Below are 24,872 nucleotides of genomic sequence, written 5' to 3'. Positions count from 1 at the left end.
TGGCCCAGGATGGCAGAACAAAGAACTTCCTCTGAGAGAGGGTGTGACACCCTCTCCCTTTGGAAAATGGTGTGAAGGCAGGGGAGGAGTAGCCTCCCCCAGCCTCTGGAAATGCTTTGTTGGGCACAGATGTGCCCAATTCTGCATAAGCCAGTCTACACCGGTTCAGGGACCCCTTAGCCCCTGCTCTGGCGCAAAACTGGACAAAGGAAAGGGGAGTGACCACTCCCGTGACCTGCACCTCCCCTGGGAGGTGTCCAGAGCTCCTCCAGTGTGCTCCAGACCTCTGCCATCTTGGAAACAGAGGTGCTGCTGGCACACTGGACTGCTCTGAGTGGCCAGTGCCACCAGGTGACGTCAGAGACTCCTGCTGATAGGCTCCTTCAGGTGTTAGTAGCCTTTCCTCTCTCCTAGGTAGCCAAACCCTCTTTTCTGGCTATTTAGGGTCTCTGTCTCTGGGGAAACTTTAGATAACGAATGCATGAGCTCAGCCGAGTTCCTCTGCATCTCCCTCTTCACCTTCTGATAAGGAATCGACCGCTGACCGCGCTGGAAGCCTGCAAACCTGCAACATAGTAGCAAAGACGACTACTGCAACTCTGTAACGCTGATCCTGCCGCCTTCTCGACTGTTTTCCTGCTTGTGCATGCTGTGGGGGTAGTCTGCCTCCTCTCTGCACCAGAAGCTCCGAAGAAATCTCCCGTGGGTCGACGGAATCTTCCCCCTGCAACCGCAGGCACCAAAAAGCTGCATTACCGGTCCCTTGGCTCTCCTCTCAGCACGACGAGCGAGGTCCCTCGAATCCAGCAACACCGTCCAAGTGACCCCCACAGTCCAGTGACTCTTCAGCCCAAGTTTGGTGGAGGTAAGTCCTTGCCTCACCTCGCTGGGCTGCATTGCTGGGAACCGCGACTTTGCAAGCTTCTCCGGCCCCTGTGCACTTCCGGCGGAAATCCTTCGTGCACAGCCAAGCCTGGGTCCACGGCACTCTAACCTGCATTGCACGACTTTCTAAGTTGGTCTCCGGCGACGTGGGACTCCTTTGTGCAACTTCGGCGAGCACCGTTTCACGCATCCTCGTAGTGCCTGTTTCTGGCACTTCTCCGGGTGCTATCTGCTTCAGTGAGGGCTCTTTGTCTTGCTCGACGTCCCCTCTCTCTGCAGGTCTAATTTGCGACCTCCTGGTCCCTCCTGGGCCCCAGCAGCGTCCAAAAACGCCAAACGCACGATTTGCGTGTAGCAAGGCTTGTTGGCGTCCATCTGGCGGGAAAACACTTTTGCACGACTCTCCAAGGCGTGGGGGATCCATCCTCCAAAGGGGAAGTCTCTAGCCCTTGTCGTTCCTGCAGTATTCACAGTTCTTCAGCCTAGTAAGAGCTTCTTTGCACCAACCGCTGGCATTTCTTGGGCATCTGCCCATCTCCGAGCTGCTTGTGACTTTTGGACTTGGTCCCCTTGTTCCACAGGTACCCTCAGTCAGGAATCCATCGTTGTTGCATTGCTGATTTGTGTTTTCCTTGCATTTTCCCTCTAACACGACTATTTTGTCCTTAGGGGAACTTTGGTGCACTTTGCACTCACTTTTCAGGGTCTTGGGGAGGGTTATTTTTCTAACTCTCACTATTTTCTAATAGTCCCAGCGACCCTCTACAAGGTCACATAGGTTTGGGGTCCATTCGTGGTTCACATTCCACTTTTGGAGTATATGGTTTGTGTTGCCCCTATCCCTATGTTTCCCCATTGCATCCTATTGTAACTATACATTGTTTGCACTGTTTTCTAAGACTATACTGCATATTTTTGCTATTGTGTATATATATCTTGTGTATATTTCCTATCCTCTCACTGAGGGTACACTCTAAGATACTTTGGCATATTGTCATAAAAATAAAGTACCTTTATTTTTAGTATAACTGTGTATTGTGTTTTCTTATGATATTGTGCATATGACACTAAGTGGTACTGTAGTAGCTTCACACGTCTCCTAGTTCAGCCTAAGCTGCTCTGCTAAGCTACCATTATCTATCAGCCTAAGCTGCTAGACACCCTATACACTAATAAGGGATAACTGGGCCTGGTGCAAGGTGCAAGTACCCCTTGGTACTCACTACAAGCCAGTCCAGCCTCCTACACCATGGTAATAGAGAAACTGGTACACCCTGAACAACACCTACTTGGTCACCAGTACCAAGTGACAGACGCTCATAACAACACTCTTAGGGGGGTTACTGGTCCAAAGAAAGTTGTGGTTGCCTCAGATTTACCTGTAGACTGTCTACTAGGGAACGATTTAGAGACATCAGCTTGGTCAGAAGTGGAGTCGGAGGCTTATGCAGCAATGCTGGGCATTCCTGGGCATATTTTTGCTTTGACAAGGGCTCAGGCCAAAAAGCAAAAAAAGACAGGGTGGCTTGGATCCTGGAACAATGGACCAAGTGCTCCCTAAAGCTAGGGTTAGTAAGGGTAAATCCCTACCCACTATCCCTCCCTCTGGAGCTGGCAACAGACACTGCTGAGCTTTTGGATGGAGGGGGGCCTACCAGGGAGGAGCTGATTGTGGCACAGCAAACCTGTCCCACATTAGAGGGTCTCAGACAGCAAGCTGTCAAACAGCAAAATGGGGATGTCAGTGACTCACAAACAGTTTACAGGGAGGACAACCTCTTGTACACAGAGGCAAGGGACCCAAAACCTGGAGCAGCTAGGATATTGGTCATTCCCCTGCAGTACAGAGAGTTCCTCCTAACTCTGGCACACGGCAGTGCTGCGTGACCTGCCAAGCCAGTGGCAAGACTGGTGGCACTCCAAAGGCTCCCCTTATTCCACTGCCTGTGGTTGGCGTTCCCTTTGAAAGGGTAGGGGTTGACATAGTTGGCCCCCTTGACCCTCCTACTGCTTCAGGCAATAGGTTTATCTTGGTGGTAGTGGACCATGCCACAAGATATCCTGAAGCAATTCCTCTAAGGACCACTACAGCTCCTGCAGTGGCAAAAGCCCTCCTGGGAATCTTTTCCACGGTGGGTTTCCCAAAAGAGGTTGTATCAGACAGGGGTAGCAACTTTATGTCTGCAAACTTGAATGCCATGTGGAAGGAATGTGGTGTAACATACAAATTCACCACACCTTATCATCCACAAACAAATGGATTGGTAGAGAGGTTTAACAAAACTCTCAAAGGAATGATAATGGGACTCCCTGAAAAACTCAGTAGGAGATGGGATGTCCTGTTATCTTGCGTCCTTTTTGCTTACAGGGAGGTACCCCAGAAAGGAGTGGGCTTCAGCCCCTTTGAACTCCTATTTGGACACCCTGTAAGAGGTCCTCTAACACTTGTAAAGCAGGGTTGGGAACAACCTTTAAAAGCTCCTAAGCAAGACACAGTGGACTATGTAATCGGCCTAAGATCCAGAATGGCTGAGTACATGAAAAAGGCCAGTAAAAACCTTGAGGCCAGCCAAGAGCTCCAAAAGCAATGGCATGACCAGAAGGCTGTTCTGCTGATTCAGTACAAACCAGGACAGAAAGTGTGGGTATTGGAGCCTGTGGCTGCAAGAGCACTCCAAGACAAATGGAGTGGACCCCACATAATTGTTGAAAAGAAGGGAGAGATCACCTACTTGGTTGACCTGGGCCCTGCCAGGAGTCCCCTTAGGGTGCTCCATGTCAATCACCTAAAACCCTACTATGACAGGGCTGATCTCACCCTGCTCATGGCAACAGAAGAAGGACAGGAAGAAGAGAGTGACCCTCTCCCTAATCTCTTCTCTTCCACAGAACAAGATGCTCTAGTGGAAGGTGTAGTTTTGGCAGACTGTCTTACTGCAGAGCAGAAAGACAACTGCATAAATCTCCTAGGTCAAGTTTCAGAACTCTTTTATACTGTGCCAGGCACCACTTCCTGGTGTGAGCACAATATAGATACTGGAGACAGCATGCCTGTCAAAAGTAAGATCTATAGGCAGCCTGACAATGTAAGGGACTGCATAAAACAAGACGTTCAGAAAATGTTTGAACTAGGAGTGGTTGAACATTCTGAAAGCCCATGGGCCTCTCCTGTGGTGCTTGTACCAAAGCCTCACTCAAAAGATGGGAAAAGAGAGATGAGGTTTTGTGTAGATTACAGAGGTCTCAACCAGGTAACTAAAACTGATGCTTACCCTATACCCAGGGCAGATGAGCTCATAGATACACTGGCATCTGCCAAGTATCTAAGCACCTTTGATTTGACTGCAGGGTATTGGCAGAACAAGTTATCAGAGGATGCTAAAGCAAAAACTGCATTTTCAACTATTGGAGGGCACTACCAATTCACAGTAATGCCTTTTGGCTTGAAAATGCACCTGCCACTTTTCAGAGGTTAGTGAATACAGTCCTGCAGGGGTTAGAGGCTTTTAGTGCAGCATATCTGGATGATATAGCTGTCTTTAGCTCCACCTGGGATGATCACCTGGTCCACCTGTGGAAAGTTTTGGAGGCCCTGCAAAAGGCAGGCCTCACTATCAAGGCTTCAAAGTGCCAGATAGGGCAGGGGAAAGTGGTTTATCTGGGACACCTGGTAGGTGGAGAACAGATTGCACCACTTCAGGGGAAAATCCAAACTATCATGGATTGGGTTCCCCCTACAACTCAGACCCAGGTGAGAGCCTTCTTAGGCCTCACTGGGTATTACAGGAGGTTCATTAAGAACTATGGCTCCATTGCAGCCCCACTTAATGACCTCACCTCCAAGAAAATGCCTAAAAAGGTATTGTGGACAGCTAGCTGTCAGAAAGCTTTTGAGGAGCTGAAACAGGCCATGTGCACTGCACCTGTCCTAAAAAGCCCATGTTACTCCAAGAAATCCATTGTTCAAACTGATGCATCTGAATTAGGGGTAGGGGCAGTCTTATCACAACTCAATTCTGAGGGCCAGGATCAACCTGGTGCTTTTATCAACAGGAGGTTGATCCCTAGAGAAAAGTGTTGGTCTGCTGTAGAGAGGGAGGCCTTTGCTGTGGTCTGGGCACTGAAGAAGTTGAGGCCATACCTGTTTGGCACTCACTTCATTGTTCAGACAGACCACAAACCTCTACTTTGGCTAAAACAAATGAAAGGTGAAAACCCTAAATTGTTGAGGTGGTCCATATCCCTACAGGCAATGGACTATACAGTGGAACATAGACCTGGGAGTACCCACTCCAATGCAGATGGACTCTCCAGATATTTCCACTTAGACAATGAAGACTCATCAGGTCATGGCTAGTCTTATTGTCCTTCATTGGGGGTGGTGGGGGGGGTTGTGTAGGAAAGTACCATCTTGCCTGACATGTTACCCCCATATTTCACTGTATATATGTTGTTTTAGTGTATGTGTCACTGGGACCCTGCCAGCCAGGGCCCCGGGGCTCATAAGTGTGCCCTGTATGTGTTCCCTGTGTGATGACTAACTGTCTCACTGAGGCTCTGATAACCTGAAGCTCAGTGGTTATGCTCTCTCTGCTTTCTAAATTGTCACTAACAGGCTAGTGACCAATTTCACCAATTCACATTGGCTTACTGGAACACCCTTATAATTCCCTAGCATATGGTACTGAGGTACCCGGGGTATTGGGGTTCCAGGAGATCACTATGGGCTGCAGCATTTCTTTTGCCACCCATAGGGAGCTCTGACAATTCTTACACAGGCCTGCCATTGCAGCCTGAGTGAAATAACGTCCACGTTGTTTCACAGCCATTTACCACTGCACTTAAGTAACTTATAAGTCACCTATATGTCTAACCTTCACCTGGTGAAGGTTGGGTGCTAAGTTACTTAGTGTGTGGGCACCCTGGCACTAGCCAAGGTGCCCCCACATCGTTCAGGGCAAATTCCCCGGACTTTGTGAGTGCGGGGACACCATTTCACGCGTGCACTATACATAGGTCACTGCCTATGTATAGCGTCACAATGGTAACTCCGAACATGGCCATGTAACATGTCTAAGATCATGGAATTGTCACCCCAATGCCACTCTGGCATTGGGGAGACAATTCCATGATCCCCCGAGTCTCTAGCACAGACCCGAGTACTGCCAAACTACCTTTCCCGGGGTTTCACTGCAGCTGCTGCTGCTGCCAACCCCTCAGACAGGTTTCTGCCCTCCTGGGGTCCAGCCAGGCCTGGCCCAGGAAGGCAGAACAAAGGACTTCCTCAGAGAGAGGGTGTTACACCCTCTCCCTTTGGAAAACGGTGTCAGGGCTGGGGAGGAGTAGCCTCCCCCAGCCTCTGGAAATGCTTTGATGGGCACAGATGGTGCCCATCTCTGCATAAGCCAGTCTACACCGGTTCAGGGATCCCCCAGTCCTGCTGTGGCGCGAAACTGGACAAAGGAAAGGGGAGTGACCACTCCCCTGACCTGCACCTCCCAGGGGAGGTGCCCAGAGCTCCTCCAGCGTGCTCCAGACATCTGCCATCATGGAAATAGAGGTGTTGCTGGCACACTGGACTGCTCTGAGTGGCCAGTGCCATCAGGTGACGTCAGAGACTCCTTCTGATAGGCTCTTACCTGTGTTACTAGCCTATCCTCCTTCCTAGGTAGCCAAACCTCCTTTTCTGGCTATTTAGGGTCTCTGCTTTGGGGAATTCTTCAGATACCGAATGCAAGAGCTCACCAGAGTTCCTCTGCATCTCTCTCTTCACCTTCTGCCAAAGGATCGACCGCTGATTGCTCAGGACGCCTGCAAAACCGCAACAAAGTAGCAAAGACGACTACTGCAACCTTGTATCGCTTATCCTGCCGCCTTCTCGACTGTTTCCTGGTGGTGCATGCTCTGGGGGTAGCCTGCCTCCTTCTTGCACCAGGAGCTCTGAAAAAATCTCCCATGGGATGACGGAATCCTCCCCCTGCAACCGCAGACAACAAAAGACTGCATCACCGGTCCTCTGGGTCCCCTCTCAGCACGACGAGCGTGGCCCCTGGAACTCAGCAACTCTGTCCAAGTGACTCCCACAGTCCAGTGACTCTTCAGTCCAAGTTTGGTGGAGGTAAGTCCTTGCCTCCCCACCCTAGACTGCATTGCTGGGTACCGCATGATTTGCAGCTGCTCCGGCTCCTGTGCACTCTTCCAGGATTTCCTTTGTGCACAGCCAAACCTGGGTCCCCGTCACTCTAACCTGCAGTGCACAACCTTCTGAGTTGTCCTCTGGCGTCGTGGGACTCCCTTTTGTGTCTTTGGGTGGACTTCGGTTCACTCCTCTTCCATGTGCCTGTTACGGTACTTCTGCGGGTGCTGCCTGCTTCTGTGAGGACTCCCTGACTTGCTGGGCACCCCCTCTGTCTCCTCATCCAAGTGGCGACATCCTGGTCCCTCCTGGGCCACAGCAGCATCCAAAAACCCTAACCACGACCCTTGCAGCTAGCAAGGCTTGTTTGTGGTCTTTCTGCGTGGGAACACGTCTGCAAGCTTCTTCACGATGTGGGACATCCATCCTCCAAATGGGAAGTTTCTAGCCCTCTTCGTTCTTGCAGAATTCACAGCTTCTGCCATCCGGTGGCAGCTTCTTTGCACCCTTAGCTGGCCTTTCCTGGGCATCTGCCCACTCTCGATATTGTCGTGACTCTTGGACTTGGTCCCCTTGTTTCACAGGTACTCCGGTCCGGAAATCCACTTTGGTTGCTTTGCTGGTGTTGGTCTTCCTTGCAGAAACCCCCTTTCATGACTTCTGTGCTCTCTGGGGGTTATAGGTTCACTTTACACCTACTTTTCAGGGTCTTGGGGTGGGCTATTTTTCTAACCCTCACTGTTTTCTTACAGTCCCAGCGACCCTCTACAAGCTCACATAGGTTTGGGGTCCATTCGTGGTTCGCATTCCACTTTTGGAGTATATGGTTTGTATGGCCCCTATACCTATGTGCTCCTATTGCAATCTACTGTAACTTTACACTGCTTGCATTACTTCCTTTTGCTATTACTGCATATTTTTGGTATTGTGTACATATATCTTGTGTATATTTGGCATCCTCATACTGAGGGTACTCACTGAGATACTTTTGGCATATTGTCATAAAAATAAAGTACCTTTATTTTTAGTATATCTGTGTATTGTGTTTTCTTATGATATTGTGCATATGACACGAGTGGTATAGTAGGAGCTTTGCATGTTTCCTAGTTCAGCCTAAGCTGCTCTGCTATAGCTACCTTCTATCAGCCTAAGCTGCTAGAAACACCTCTTCTACACTAATAAGGGATAACTGGACCTGGTACAGAGTGTAAGTACCCCTTGGTACCCACTACAAACCAGGCCAGCCTCCTACACCCCCCTCAAGTTTGTTACACCACTAAGTATAGGAACTGATTCCCCAGTTGCAGGTAACCTTCTGCACAGAAGGAAGGAGCGCAGAAGAGTCTTGTTCCTCGATTTTACTTTCAGCTCGCTGTGGTGCCGTACTGCATTTCTGCCAGTGGCTGTCAGTCAGCACATCACCTATGACACGTCTCCTATGGCAGTGACTGTCAGTGATTGCATTCCCCATGGCACCCCCTCATATGGCAGTGTCTGTCAGTCAGTACAGCCCCCATGGCACCCCTCCGATGTCAGTGCCTGTTAGCCATCACACCCCCCATGACCCCTCTTCTGGCAGTGTCTGTCAGTCACTGCATCCCCATGGCACCAACTCCTACGGCAGTGTCTGTCAGTCAGCACCCCCCCCAATGACACCCCTTCTACGGCAGTGTCAGTCAGTCACCACACCTCCCATGATATCCCCTCCTATGGCAGTGTCTGTCAGTCACTGCACCCCATGATAACCCCTTGTAGGAGGCTGGCCTGAATTATAGTGGGTACCTGATGGTACTTACACCTTGTGCCAGGCCCAGTTATCCCTTATTTTAGTAGTGTTCTAGCAGCTTAGGCTGATAGAGGTAGCTATAGCAGAGCAGCTTAGGCTGAACTAGGAGACATGCAAAGCTCCTGCTATAACACTTATATCATATAGGTACTATATCATAAGAAACACAATACTCTGAGTTACTAAAAATAAAGGTACTTTATTTTAGTGACAATGTGCCAAAAATATCTCAGAGAATATACTCCCTTAAGAGGTACATCAAATACACAAAATATACACACAAACCAAAATCAGGTAAGTAAACAGTTAGAAAAATAGTGCAAACATTGTAGAATACAATAGGATGCAATAGGCCTAGGGGCAACACAAACCATATACTAAGAAAGTGAAATGCGAACCACGAATGGACCCCTAGGCTAGTGTAGTCTGTAGAGGGCCGCTGGGAGTGTAAGAAAACACTAAGGTTGTCCAAGATATCACACCCCAAGACCCTGGAAAGTAGGAGTAAAGTACTACTATTTCCCCAAAAACACACTAAACTCGTGATAGAGGATTTTGCAAAGAACACAACAGACTGCAACGCACTGAAGACGGATTCCTGGTCCTGATGACCTGCAAAGGAAGGGGACCAAGTCCAAGAGTCATAAAAGTGTCCAGGGGGGGCAAGAGCCAACTAAACCCTGGATGAAGATGCAAAATGGCTGCCTCTGGGTGGAAGAAGCTGAAGATTCTGCAACAATGAAAGGTGCTAGGAACTTCTCCTTCATGCAAAAGATGTCCCACGGAGAGCTGGAGGATGCAGAGTTGTTTCTTTGGCAAAAGACCGCAAACAAGCCTTGCTACCTGCAAGAGTCATGGTTGAAGAAAAAAGGTGCTGCTCGGGCCCAGGAAGGACCAGGATGTGGCCACTTGGGAGAGGAGACAGAGAAGACCCTCAGCTACGTAGAGAGCCCACGCACAAGAAGGTAACACCCACAGAAGTCCTTGAACACAGGTTCAAGAAGTCTGAACACGACAGTCATCTCAACACTGCAAAAGAGGGTCCCACAAAGCCATAGGTCAACTCGGGGAGTTGAGCAATGCAGGAGTGCTGGGGACATTGGCTTTGCTGTGCACAAAGGATTCCATGGAAATGTGCACAGAAGCCCTAGCAGCTGCAGTTTAGGCGGTGCACAGGATTACTGTCTGGAGAGGGGAGGCAAGGACGTACGTCCTCCAAGTTTGGACAGTTGGACCACTGGACAGTCTGTGTTACTTGGGTCCACCACCTGTGTTCCAGGGGCCACGCTCGTCAGGATGGGAGGGGTCCCAGAGTACCGGTGACGCTGAAGTTTGGTGTCTGCTGAAGCAGGGGGAAGATTCTGTCGATCCACAGGCGATTTCTTCATGGCTTCCAGTGCAGGATGAAGGCAGGCAGCACCCAAAGCATGCACCACCAGGAAACAGTCGAGAAAGCCAGCAGGATTAGGTGCTACAATGTCGCTGGTAGTATGCTTGCTACTTTGTTGCAGTTTTGCAGGCGTCCTGGAGCAGTCAGTCATCGATCCTTGGCAAAAGTCGGAGAGAGGTGCAGAGGAACTCTGGTGAATTCTTGCAAGTCGTTATCTGAGGGAAAGCCCACAGGAGAGTCCCTAAATAGCCCTCCGAGGAGGAGTGGCTACCTAGTCAGGTAGGCACCTATCGGGGGGGGGGTCTCTGACGTCGCCTGCTGGCACTGGCCACTCAGAGGCCTCCAGAGTGCCCTCACATATTTGGATCCAAGATGGCAGACGTCTGGGACACACTGGAGGAGCTCTGGGCACCACCCCTGGGGTGGTGATGGACAGGGGAGTGGTCACTGGCCCCTTTCGTTGGTCCTGTTTCACGCAAGAGCAGGGAATGGGGGTTCCCTGAACTGGTGTACACTGGCTTATGCAAGGAGGGCACCATCTGTGCCCTTCAAAGCATTTCCAGAGGCTGGGAGAGGATACTCCTCCCCAGCCCTTAACACCTATTTCCAAAGGGAGAGGGTGTAACACCCTCTCTCAGAGGAAATTCTTTGTTCTGCCTTCCTTGGACTGGGCTGCCCAGACCCCAGGAAGGCAGAACCGTGTCTGTGGGGTGGCAGCAGCGGTAGCTGCAGAAAAAACCCCAGAGAGCTCGTTAGGCAGTACCCGCAGTCCATAGTGGAGCCCTGGGGATGTATGGGATTGACACCCCAATACCACATTTGGCATGGGGGGACAATTCCATGATCTTAGACATGTTACATGGCCATATTCGGAGTTACCATTGTGAAGCTACATATAGGTATTGACCTATATGTAGTGCACATGTGTAATGGTGTCTCCATACTCACAACGTCTGGGGAAATGGCCCTGAAGTATGTGGGGGCACCTTTGCTAGCACAAGGGTGCCCTCATACTTAGTAACTTTGCACCTAACCTTCAGCAAGTGAAGGGTAGACATATAGGTGAATGGCTGTGAAATAACGTGGACGTTATTTCACTCAGGCTGCAGTGGCAGTCCTGTGTAAGATTTGTCTGAGCTCCTTATGGGTGGCAAAAGTAATGCAGCAGCCCATAGGGATCTCCTGGAACCCCAATACCCTGGGTACCTAGGTACCATATACTCGGGAATTATAAAGGTGTTCCAGTGTGCCAATTAGAATTGGTGAAAATGGGCACTAGCCTATAGTGACAATTGTAAAGGCAGAGAGAGCATAAGCACTGAGGTTCTGGTTAGCAGAGCCTCAGTGACACAGTTAATCACTACACAGATACACACATTCAGGCCACAACCGTGAGCACTGGGGTCCTCCTCCAGTGTGCTCCAGACCTCTGCCATCTTGGAAACAGAGGTGCTGCTGGCACACTGGACTGCTCTGAGTGGCCAGGGCCAGCAGGTGACGTCAGAGACTCCTTCTGATAGGCTCCTTCAGGTGTTGCTAGCCTATCCTCTCTCCTTAGTAGCCAAACCCTCTTTTCTGGCTATTTAGGGTCTCTGCTTTGGGGAATTCCTTAGATAACGAATGCAAGAGCTCATCAGAGTTCCTCTGCATCTCTCTCTTCGCCTTCTGCCAAGGAATCGACTGCTGACCGCGCTGGAAGCCTGCAAAACTGCAACAAAGTAGCAAAGACGACTACTGCAACTCTGTAACGCTGATCCTGCCGCCTTCTCGACTGTTTTCCTGGTGGTGCATGCTGTGGGGGTAGTCTGTCTCCTCTCTGCACTAGAAGCTCTGAAAAAAATCTCCTGTGGGTCAATGGAATCGTCCCCCTGCAACCGCAGGCACCAAAGAACTGCATCACCGGTCCCCTGGGTCTCCTCTCAGCACGACGAGCGAGGTCCCTTGAATCCAGCAACTGTGTCCAAGTGACTCCCACAGTCTAGTGACTCTTCAGTCCAAGTTTGGTGGAGGTAATTCCTTGCCTCCCCACGCCAGACTGCATTGCTGGGAACCGCGACTTTTGCAGCTACTCCGGCCTCTGTGCACTTCCGGCGGAAATCCTTTGTGCACAGCCAAGCCTGGGTCCACAGCACTCTAACCTGCATTGCACAACTTTCTAAGTGGCCCTCCGGCGACGTGGGACTCCTTTGTGCAACTTCGGGTGAGCTCCATTTCACTCTTCTTCGTAGTGCCTGTTCCGGCACTTCTGCGGGTGCTGCCTGCTTCTGAGAGGGCTCCTTGTCTTGCTCGACGCCCCCTCTGTCCCCAGACACAATTGGCGACATCCTGGTCCCTCCTGGGCCACAGCAGCATCCAAAAACCCTAACCGCACGATTTGCAGCTAGCAAGGCTTGTTGGCGGTCTTTCGGTGGGAAAACACTTCCATCCTCCAAAGGGGAAGTCTCTAGCCCTTGTCGTTCCTGCAGAATCCTCAGCTTCTACTATCCAGTAGCAGCTTCTTTGTACCCACAGCTGGCATTTCCTGGGCATCTGCCCATCTCCGACTTGCTTGTGACTTTTGGACCCTCGACTGGAAATCCATCGTTGTTGCATTGCTGGTTTGTGTCTTTCCTGCAGAATTCCCCTATCACGACTTCTATGTCCTTTGGGGAACTTTAGTGCACTTTGCACTCAATTTTCAGGGTCTTGGGGTGGGCTATTTTTCTAACCCTCACTATCTTCTAATAGTCCCAGCGACCCTCTACAAGGTCATATAGGTTTGGGGTCCATTCGGGGTTCGCATTCCACTTTTGGAGTATATGGTTTGTGTTGCCCCTATCCCTATGTGTCCCCATTGCATCCTATTGTAACTATACATTGTTTGCACTGTTTTCTAAGACTATACTGCATATTTTTGGTATTGTGTACATATATCTTGTGTATATTTGCTATCCTCATACTGAGGGCACACTCTGAGATACTTTGGCATATTGTCATAAAAATAAAGTACCTTTATTTTTAGTATATCTGTGTATTGTGTTTTCTTATGATATTGTGCAAGTGACACTAGTGGTACTGTAGGAGCTTCACTCGTCTCCTAGTTCAGCCTAAGCTGAAAATCCAGGGGGAAAATCCAAACAATTATTGATTGGGTTCCCCCTACTACTCAGACTCAAGTGAGAGCCTTTTTAGGCCTCACTGGGTACTACAGGAGGTTCATTAAGAACTATGGCTCCATTGCAGCCCCTCTTAATGACCTCACATCCAAGAAAATGCCTAAAAAGGTATTATGGACAGCAAACTGTCAGAAAGCTTTTGAGGAGCTGAAGCAGGCCATGTGCTCTGCACCTGTCCTGAAAAGCCCTTGCTACTCTAAAAAATTCTATGTCAAAACTGATGCATCTGAATTAGGAGTAGGGGCAGTCCTATCACAACTTAATTCTGAGGGCCAGGATCAACCTGTTGCTTTTATTAGTAGGAGGTTGACCCCTAGAGAAAAGGGTTTGTCTGCCATTGAGAGGGAGGCCTTTGCTGTGGTCTGGGCACTGAAGAAGTTGAGGCCATACCTGTTTGGCACTCACTTCATAGTTCAGACAGACCACAAACCTCTACTTTGGCTAAAACAAATGAAAGGTGAAAATCCTAAATTGTTGAGGTGGTCCATATCCCTACAGGGAATGGACTATACAGTGGAACATAGACCTGGGAGTACCCACTCCAATGCAGATGGACTCAACAGATATTTCCACTTAGACAATGAAGACCCATCAGGTAATGACTAGTCTTATTGTCCTTCTTTTGGGGGGGTGGGGGGGTTGTGTAGGAAAGTACCATCTTGCCTGGCATGTTACCCCCATTTTTCACTGTATATATGTTGTTTTAGTTGTATGTGTCACTGGGACCCTGCCAGCCAGGGCCCCAGTGCTCATAAGTGTGCCTGACTGTGTTACCTGTGTTATGACTAACTGTCTCACTGAGGCTCTGCTATTCAGAACCTCAGTGGTTATGCTCTCTCATTTCTTTCCAAATTGTCACTAACAGGCTAGTGACCAATTTTACCAATTCACATTGGCATACTGGAACACCCTTATAATTCCCTAGTATATGGTACTGAGGTACCCAGGGTATTGGGGTTCCAGGAGATCCCTATGGGCTGCAGCATTTCTTTTGCCACCCATAGGGAGCTCTGACAATTCTTACACAGGCCTGCCACTGCAGCCTGAGTGAAATAACGTCCACGTTATTTCACAGCCATTTACCACTGCACTTAAGTAACTTATAAGTCACCTATATGTCTAACCTTTACCTGGTAAAGGTTAGGTGCAAAGTTACTTAGTGTGTGGGCACCCTGGCACTAGCCAAGGTGCCCCCACATTGTTCAGGGCAAATTCCCCGGACTTTGTGAGTGCGGGGACACCATTACACTAGTGCAATACACATAGGTCACTACCTATGTGTGGCTTCACAATGGTAACTCCGAATATGGCCATGTAACATGTCTAAGATCATGGAATTGCCCCCTCTATGCCATCCAGGGTATTGGGGTTCCAGGAGATCCCTATGGGCTGCAGCATTTCTTTTGCCACCCATAGGGAGCTCTGTGCACTTCCGGCGGAAATCCTTTGTGCACAGCCAAGCCTGGGTCCACGGCACTCTAACCTGCATTGTACGACTTTCTAAGTGGCCCTCCGGCGACGTGGGGCTCCTTTGTGCAACATCGGGTGAGCACCGTTTCACTCTTCTTCGTAGTGCCTGTTCCGGCACTTCTACGGGTGCTGCCTGCTTCCGAGAGGGCTCCTTGTCTTGCTCGACGCCCCCTCTGTCCCCAGACGCAATTGGCGACATCCTGGTCCCTCCTGGGCCACAGCAGCATCCAAAAACCCTAACCGCACGATTTGCAGCTAGCAAGGCTTGTTGGCGGTCTTTCGGCCGGAAAACACTTCTGCACGACTCTCCACGGCATGGGGGATCCATCCTCCAAAGGGGAAGTCTCTAGCCCGTGTCGTTCCTGCAGAATCCTCAGCCTCTACTATCCAGTAGCAGCTTCTTTGCACCCACAGCTGGCATTTCCTGGGCATCTGCCCATCTCCGACTTGCTTGTGACTTTTGGACTTGGTCCCCTTGTTCCACAGGTACCCTCGACTGGAAATCCATCGTTGTTGCATTGCTGGTTTGTGTCTTTCCTGCAGAATTCCCCTATCACGACTTCTATGTCCTTTGGGGAACTTTAGTGCAGTTTGCACTCACTTTTCAGGGTCTTGGGGTGGGCTATTTTTCTAACCCTCACTATTTTCTAATAGTCCCAGCGACCCTCTACAAGGTCACATAGGTTTGGGGTCCATTTGTGGTTCGCATTCCACTTTTGGAGTATATGGTTTGTGTTGCCCCTATCCCTATGTGTCCCCATTGCATCCTATTGTAACTATACATTGTTTTCACTGTTTTCTAAGACTATACTGCATATTTTTGGTATTGTGTACATATATCTTGTGTATATTTGCTATCCTCATTCTGAGGGCACACTCTGAGATACTTTGGCATATTGTCATAAAAATAAAGTACCTTTATTTTTAGTATATCTGTGTATTGTGTTTTCTTATGATATTGTGCAAGTGACACTAGTGGTACTGTAGGAGCTTCACTCGTCTCCTAGTTCAGCCTAAGCTGCTCTGCTAAGCTACCATTATCTATCAGCCTAAGCTGCTAGACACCCTATACACTAATAAGGGATACCTGGGCCTGGTGCAAGGTGTAAGTACCCCTTGGTACTCACTACAAGCCAGTCCAGCCTCCTACATTAGCTCCTGTTATCATTTGTGTATTAATGTCATCCAAGAATGTGTGCTACTGCTGAGGGGGTAATTTCATGAGGATACAATACATCTCACTTTGAGCCTGGCTTTTAAATTCAGTAAAAACATGCTTTTAAAAAGAGTTCATTTTTATGGCCTATTCAGAAGAAAAGATGGTTTTTGTTTCCTTAAGATTTTCAGTGATTCCTACAATGGTAAAACCCACAACGTTGCTTCAGGCGATAAACCCTGTGTCAGTGTCCTTGTCTCTAGTGCCGAGAACCCAAGAAGCTGAGTCCACCGGTGATTAGATGTTCTGAGCTGACTTTCTATCCCTTACTCAGACAGCACGGGAGAATGTCTAAATCTTGGCCCTGTTTTAACCTGTAAAGCCCTATTCCCTATGCCTTGTGCTACTGAAAGCCCATGTCTTGAGCACCTAGAAGTCTACAGGTTTCTGAGTTTACATATGATGTCAGACACTATATAGGTCTAATTCCTAGGATGGATTCCTCCCAAGACCTGCTAATAAGAGATCCCCAGCTGATCCCTCTACCAGCCCCCGCCTGTACAGATCCATCCCTCTCCCCATCCTGTACAGTACCTCTCCCTGCACCTTGTGAGCAGTCACTTCTCTAACCTCTTGTTCTTTCTCCTCTCTTACAGTGACGTCTTACCGAGTGCTGCTTGTGCTCTGTGTTCTTTTACTCCTGCTGGTGGTGGCCTTGGCTGCACTGACTGGTAAGTCTCCTACTCTTCTACTCTGATAAAGTGCATGAGGTCAGAGATTGCTCTCAGTCATTGCCAGAGGAGGCTGATGTCACACATACACACACACCTAGTGTTAGAAAAGGCCTCTTTTTGGCCTGGTTAGACCCCCACTTTTTGTCTGATGTATGATGTAGCCTAGAAATCTTAGTGACAAGGGCACATGCTAACCAGGTTCCCTGGAACAGAGCTCTTTCCCTAAAACTGTTGTGATGCGTTGGCATAATTGGATACACCTCTAGCTACCACTATAAGTCCCTAGTAAAAGGTACTTGGGTACCAAGGCCATGGGGTACTAAGGGTAGGCACCTGAGGACAGCAACGCTGATTGTGCCATCCTCTTGGGCCATGCATCTAGATGCACCCAGCACTGCTATAGCGGGCTGGGTGCCCTGGTGCAAACCTAAAACACAAACTCGAGTTGGCACACTACCTGTGTGCCCTGTCCTCCAGGCACTGCAAATACTATGGATAAGACACCCCTCTGGTAGGCCTTCCAGCCCTAAGGCAGGGCGCACCATATTATATGTGAGGGCATAGCTGCATGAGCAATATGCCCCCACTTTGTCCTTACAAAACCTGGGACATAGTGAGTGAACAGAGCAGCCATTTTAATACATGTGCTGCACCCTGTCAACACGAGTTTCCCAGCTACATGTTTGACACTCTGAACCCTGGGTTGTTTGGTATACAACAACTCAGAGTGATAAATCCAAACTGGGTCCTTTGGGCAGCCACGAAGTTCCATAGACTGAGTGCAGATGTAGATCCAGAATAGTCTGTTTTGGTGGGATCAGAGACCCAGTTTCTATACACAAAAATGCCTTTGAAGTGGGGGAAACGTCTAAGAGTGTTTTTGAAGTGCACACATTCCCCTTTCAGCCCAGTCCTGTATGCCAAGGTCCCTGTGGGGGCTTATCAGTCCTTTGTGTGAGGCACTGGCCTTTAAAATGTAAGAGAGAGCCCCTCCACCCTTCCTGCCCAGGGAGACCCATTCATTATGCAGATGAATGCAGATGTGACTGACTGTTCTGTGTTTATGGCTGCCTGGGTGGAAGGCACAAGGGGAGGTGTCAACCAGCACAGACCAGACGTGGGTTGAAGACAGGCTGTAAGGCACAGATGGTGGTAAGTGCAGAGGAATCCCACTTTCTAAAAGTGCCATTTCTAAAATAGTAATCTTAAGTCCTACTTCACTAGTAAGAAGGATTTTCTATTACCATTCTGGCCATACTAAACATGACAGGGCTACTTGTAGGAAAGTACCATCTTGCCTGGCATGTTACCCCCATTTTTCACTGTATATATGTTGTTTTAGTTGTATGTGTCACTGGGACCCTGCCAGCCAGGGCCCCAGTGCTCATAAGTGTGCCTGAATGTGTTACCTGTGTAGTGCCTAACTGTCTCACTGAGGCTCTGCTATCCAGAACCTCAGTGGTTATGCTCTCTCATTTCTTTCAAATTGTCACTAACAGGCTAGTGACCAATTTTACCAATTTACATTGGCTTACTGGAACACCCTTATAATTCCCTAGTATATGGTACTGAAGTACCCCGGGTATTGGGGTTCCAGGAGATCCCTATGGGCTGCAGCATTTATTTTGCCACCCATAGGGAGCTCTGACAATTCTTACACAGGCCTGCCACTGCAGCCTGAGTGAAATAATGCACACATTATTTCACAGCCATTTTTCACTGCACTTAAGTAACTTATAAGTCACCTATATGTCTAACCTTTACCTGGTAAAGGTTAGGTGCAAAGTTACTTACTCCGCTACGCCAGACCCAGGACCTCCTCGCATTCAGAAGGCTCCTCAAGACCTGGCTCTTCGACCGCTAAACAGCAACGCACCCCCCCCCCCTCAGCGCCTCGAAACCCTAACGGGTACATAGCGCGCTCTATAGATACTATGATTGATTGATTGATTGATTGTGGGCACCCTGGCACTAGCCAAGGTGCCCCCACATTGTTCAGGGCAAATTCCCCGACTTTGTGAGTGCTGGAGACACCATTATATGTGTGCACTACACATAGGTCACTACCTATGTGTAGCTTCACAATGGTAACTCCGAATATGGCCATGTAATATGTCTATGATCATGGAATTGCCCCCTCTATGCCATCCTGGCATAGTTGGCACAATCCCATGATCCCAGTGGTCTGTAGCACAGACCCTGGTACTGCCAAACTGCCTTTTCAGGGGTTTCACTGCAGCTGCTGCTAACCCCTCAGACAGATTTCTGCCCTCCTGGGGTCCAGCCAGGCCTGGCCCAGGATGGCAGAACAAAGGACTTCCTCAGAGAGAGGGTGTTACACCCTCTCCCTTTGGAAAATGGTGTGAAGGCAGGGGAGGAGTAGCCTCCCCCAGCCTCTGGAAATGCTTTCTTGGGCACAGATGTGCCCAATTCTGCATAAGCCAGTTTGCACCGGTTCAGGGACCCCTCAGCCCTGCTTAGGCGCGAAACTGGACAAAGGAAAGGGGAGTGACCACTCCCCTGACCTGTACCTCCCCTGGGAGGTGCCCAGAGCTCCTCCAGTGTGCTCCAGACCTCTGCCATCTTGGAAACAGAGGTGCTGCTTGCACACTGGACTGCTCTGAGTGGCCAGGCCAGCAGGTGACGTCAGAGACTCCTTCCTGATAGGCTCCTTCAGGTGTTGCTAGCCTATCCTCTCTCCTAAGTAGCCAAACCCTCTTTTCTGGCTATTTAGGGTCTCTGTCTTCGGGGATTCCTCAGATAACGAATGCATGAGCTCATCAGAGTTCCTCTGCATCTCCCTCTTCACCTTCTGCCAAGGAATCGACTGCTGACCGCGCTGGAAGCCTGCAAAACTGCAACAAAGTAGCTAAGACGACTACTGCAACTCTGTGACGCTGATCCAGCCGCCTTCTCGACTGTTTTCCTGGTGGTGCATCCTGTGGGGGTAGTCTGCCTCCTCTCTGCATCAGAAGCTGCGAAGAAATCTCCCGTGGGTCGACGGAATCTTCCCCCTGCAACCGCAGGCACCAAAAAGCTGCCTCACCGGTCCCTTGGGTCTCCTCTCACGACGACGAGCGATTTCCCTCGAATCCAGCAAGACTGTCCAAGTGACCCCCACGGTCCAGTGACTCTTCAGTCCAAGTTTGGTGGAGGTAAGTCCTTGCCTCCCCACGCCAGACTGCATTGTTGGTAACCGCGACTTTTGCAACTTCTCCGGCCTCTGTGCACTTCCGGCGGAAATCCTTTGTGCACAGCCAAGCCTTGGTCCACGGCACTCTAACCTGCATTGCACGACTTTCTAAGTTGGTCTCCGGCGACGTGGGACTCCTTTGTGCAACTTCAGGCGAGCACCTTTTCACTCTTCTTTGTAGTGCCTGTTCTGGCACTTCTGCGGGTGCTGCGTGCTTCAGCAAGGGCTCCTTGTCTTGCTCGTCGTCCCCTCTGTCCCCAGACGAAATTGGCGACATCCTGGTCCATCCTGGGCCACAGCAGCACCCAAAAACGCTAACCGTACGACTTGCAGCTAGCAAGGCTTGTTGGCGTCCATTCGGCGGGAAAACACTTCTGCACGACTCTCTACGGCGTGGGGGATCCATCCTCCAAAGGGAAAATCTCTAGCCCTTGTCGTTCCTGTAGAAACCTAAGCTTCTTCAGTCCAGTAGAAGCTTCTTTGCATCCACAGCTGGCATTTCCTGGGCATCTGCCCATCTCCGACTTGCTTGTGACTTTTGGACTTGGTCCCCTTGTTCCACAGGTACCCTCGACTGGAAATCCATCGTTGTTGCATTGCTGGTTTGTGTCTTCCTTGCAGAATTCCTCTATCACGACTTCTATGTCTTTGGGGGAACTTTAGTGCACTTTGCACTCACTTTTCAGGGTCTTGGGGTGGGGTATTTTTCTAACCCTTACTATTTTCTAATAGTCCCAGCGACCCTCTACAAGGTCACATAGGTTTGGGGTCCATTCGTGGTTCGCATTCCACTTTTGGAGTACATGGTTTGTGTTGCCCCTATCCCTATGTGTTTCCATTGCATCCTTTTGTAACTATACATTGTTTGCACTGTTTTCTAAGACTATACTGCATATTTTTGGTATTGTGTACATATATCTTGTGTATATTTTCTATCCTCATACTGAGGGTACTCACTGAGATACTTTTGGCATATTGTCATAAAAATAAAGTACCTTTATTTTTAGTATAACTGTGTATTGTGTTTTCTTATGATATTGTGCATATGGCATTAGTGGTACTGTAGTAGCTTCACACGTCTCCTAGTTCAGCCTAAGCTGCTCTGCTAAGCTTCCATTATCTATCAGCCTAAACTGCTAGACACCCTATACACTAATAAGGGATACCTGGGCCTGGTGCAAGGTGTATGTACCCCTTGGTACTCACTACAAGCCACGCCAGCCTCCTACACTACTCCTTCCAGATACGAATCTACCACTCAAAAGTATAAGAGGGCAGTTCTAATGCTAGTCTATGAGAGGACCAGGCCTCACAGTGGTGGAAAACGAATTGGTGAGGACATGTAAAACACATATGTACATGTCCTGCCTTTTACCTACATAGCACCCTGTCCTATAGGTGACATAGTGCTTACTTTAGGGGTGACTTATATGTGGAAAAAGGGAAGTTTAAGGCTTGGCAAGTAGTTTTAAATGTCAAGATGAAGTGGCAGTGAAACTGCACTTACAGGCCTAGCAATGGCAGGCCTGAGACATGGTTAAGGGGCTACTAATGTGGGTGGCACAATCAGTGCTGCAGGCTAGTAGCATTTCATTTATATGCACATGTAGTGCACTTTACTAGGGAGTTGCATTTAAATTAAATGTGCCAATTGGGGTAGGAACCAATGTAATCAGGTTTAGGGGAGAGCACATGCACCTTAGCACTGTTCAGCAGTGGTACAGTGCGCAGAGTCCTAAAACCCTCAAAAACAAGGTTAGTAAAATGGAGCGAGGTAGGCAAAAAGTTGGGGGATGAACACCCTAAGGCAGACAGACCGCACTCTTCTACAGATCATATTCCTTGCTACACACTGACGTACGGACATGAGGGGTACACAACAAATCTAACGACATGCATTGACATTTAAAACTTGTCATATCACCTAATATACACCCAATACAGAGTATAATGTGGTATGTAAAGCCCACAGTAGGGTGCACCGACAAATACATGCGCATATCAACACATATGCATACATCCGAAAACACCATGCGCAGACACATATCATTCGGTCTTCCAAAATACACAGACGTATGACATTACTTGTTAGAGGAGAATGGCGAGCCAAACAAATTAACAGGGACAGTCCAGCCAGAGCCGAGCCAAGGGACTTGCTCAGATCTTCACGCCCATGCACTTGAGGGGAGCCCTGCAGATGTTTGCGATGTAATTCATACAACAAATACATTGAAAATATGATACAGTCCCTTCAAAATGCAAAAAAGAGCATTTCGTTAACATGTAGAAGCTTCAACATTAATGCGTCACATTACAACACTGGACTGAGAAGTACTTATTTAAGTGATAGTTTTGAAACATGAACCATTAGTTTACTAAGAGAGAAGATAGTTGTCAAATAAACTCTGAACGTAGCCCAGATTAAAAACAATAGCTTTTCTTTTTACAAATTAGTTTCTGATCACGCAGAATTGAAAGTACTTTCATAGTTGCCTAAGATTACACAATTTAAGAGGGGAAGTCGCGATTTATCATTTTTTTTGGTTTCATTTTATACCAAACAGCCGGTACAAGGATATCTCTTTGTCTTGCACTAAGGTTTGTTTTCACTTTTGTGTTTTTTTCTGTAGTTTCTTTTTATTGAGAACTCGACCTGCAGGTATTGGAGTGAGGCTTTCCATTAGCATCACTTACATTATACAAGGCCACCATTCATTGTTTAGAGGGATGGGAAGTGAGTTACCCATATTCACATGATGTTGGGCCAACGCCGAGACAGAACTTGTCTCTCGAGTTCCCAAGCCCGCAACCAGGGCCTCAACACAACAGCTGAGTGCAGGGAGGAAGGAAGACACATGAAAGCTTGTCTCGTTATGAGCTTGCGGTTCCATCAGGGCCGCGAGCTTAGCCAGAGCCAGTATTCAGACTCGAGTGTGGCTCAAGCTTTCAGTGGCTCCCCCACCTCTATTCGTTACCTCACACACATTAATTGTCAGCTCTTCTGAGTAAGTGTGAGTGGATAAAATTCTCTCCTTCTCCCTCTCTCATATATATATTCATATGAGTGCACTTTTAATTTGCACATTCACAGACTGCAGGACCGGAGCTGCTAGACTGAGATCCAGCCAAGTAGCTCAGATTTTCATATCCAATTTCCATAACTTGAGCTCCCTAGGAGGAATAAGTATTGCAGGCACAATGCAGTCTCTGTCCTGGCCTTTGTCTGGGGTCTGCAAATAAGGGCACACCTCAGAAACCATTGCAGTGATGGTTTTTGACATTTAAACATTTCAAAGCACACGCTGAGAGCCAATCCAAGCTGAGTAATTCTATGGACATTGTAAAGGCGACAGATGCTTGAGTCTGCTTTGTGTAATGCGTTTATGCATTGTACTTGAAAAAAATTTAATAAATATTAATACAAATACTCCCATCAGATAAAAATACAGGAAATAAAACAATATTCCAAAATCGGAACACAAGCCGAAGCAGGAGTGTAAAACATTTTGAAATCGCAACCCGGATACTCGTGTCTGCTAAATGCTTTCGAGCCGAGGCAGAAAATAACAATAGATAAACAATGAAAGCAAAAGAAAACTGTACTTCACTGGTGCTCCTCAGCCAAGAACAGAAGTGAGGGATCGGAAGCCCGACCCAGTTAGGAGGTAGCAAGGACAAGCGATGCTGCAGTCAACCAATCGTAAGCAGCAGGTGGGATCAAAGTCCTTTAGCTGAATACAGCAGGGGCCAGGTGTACGTATGTTTGGGTTTGCGACTCACAATTTGCGAGTTGCAAACCCAGATGCAGGATGGTGTCCCTGACACCACCTGCGAATTGCAAGGGGGTCGCAAAGACCCACCTCATTAATATTAATGAGGTGGGTCGCAATTTGCGACCCCCTTGCAATTCGCAGCACTCACAGGGATGGTGGCCTGCTGGAGACAGCAGACCACCATGTCTGTGACTGCTTGTAAGTAAAGCAGTTTTTTTTTTTTTGTATTGCAGCCTGTTTTCCTTAAAGGAAAATGAGTTGCAATACACCCAAAAAAAAGAAACCTTTTAGTTTCATTTTTTCAGAGCCATTCACAAAGAGGAAGGGGTCCTATGGGGACCCCGTCCCTTTTGGTAATCGGTTCGTTCGCATCTGTGCAAATTATAAATTTATCTTTAGTGTCAAAAGGTTTCAAGGCTGGAGCTAATGTAAAACATTTTTTCACCAACATAAATTCCTTCTGACAATCCTCATTCCATTCAAATGTAACATTCTTTGCCAAAAATGTCCTCATACATTCAGATTTGTCCACAAAAATATAAACAAAACAAGATTAACACTTCACAAGTCCTAGGAACTATTTATTAACATTTCTGCAACACTCATGTTCTACCATGTCCGTTCCAAAAATCAAAGTGTCATCTTGAAAATAAGTCACATTATTTTCGTCTTTTAACAATTAATGCATGGCTCTCTGAAATACTGCTACAGCGAATGCCAGGCAACAAGGCATATGCTTAAACCAGTAGGCCCCTTCAGTAGTGATAAACAACATGAATGGTCTTGAATCTGGATGCAGCGAAGCCCCCTTGATTGTCATGAGCATGCCACCAGTGTTGGGCAGAGGGTGATGATCTGTCCAGATGTACTTATTATGATAATGTAAATCCACACACATGGGTAAGACTCCCCTACTTTTTTTGCCAAAACCACCGGAGCTAACCACTCTGAGGCTTGAATCTACTCAATGATATCTTTTTGACATAACCTTTGCAACTCCTTCCTCAAAGGTTCCTTCAACACCAATGGTACACCTGGAGGGTTATGTGCCTTGGGACATCCATTATCTTGATTCTGTGTGTAAACCCCTTCAGTAGGCCTAGATTTTCCTGGAAAACATTAGGAAATTCCTTTCCCCACATTGTCTCATCAATCACGTTTACTTTAGTTTGTTCTCCCAACACTTGATCAGGG

The 24,872-nt window shown here is 48.3% G+C and overlaps 1 protein-coding gene across 5 annotated transcripts in view; it reads left to right on the top strand.

Annotated features, from left to right (window-relative positions):
- Window positions 1–24,872, top strand: part of LOC138283048 (C-type lectin domain family 2 member L-like) — a 733,614-nt gene that overhangs the window by 227,023 nt on the left and 481,719 nt on the right. For all 5 annotated transcript variants that reach the window (XR_011201039.1, XM_069221186.1, XM_069221187.1 and 2 more), the window contains one exon: window positions 16,635–16,709. Coding sequence is in view for 4 of the 5 variants with exons in the window: in XM_069221186.1 (XP_069077287.1) it covers window positions 16,635–16,709 (75 nt within the window). In the remaining variant the exon portion in view is untranslated. The remainder of the gene's footprint in view (window positions 1–16,634; window positions 16,710–24,872) is intronic.

The sequence above is a fragment of the Pleurodeles waltl genome, chromosome 2_2 (assembly GCF_031143425.1).
Source record: "Pleurodeles waltl isolate 20211129_DDA chromosome 2_2, aPleWal1.hap1.20221129, whole genome shotgun sequence".
NCBI classification, from domain to species: Eukaryota; Metazoa; Chordata; class Amphibia; order Caudata; family Salamandridae; genus Pleurodeles; species Pleurodeles waltl.
This window is presented reverse-complemented; position numbering and strand designations above follow the sequence as displayed.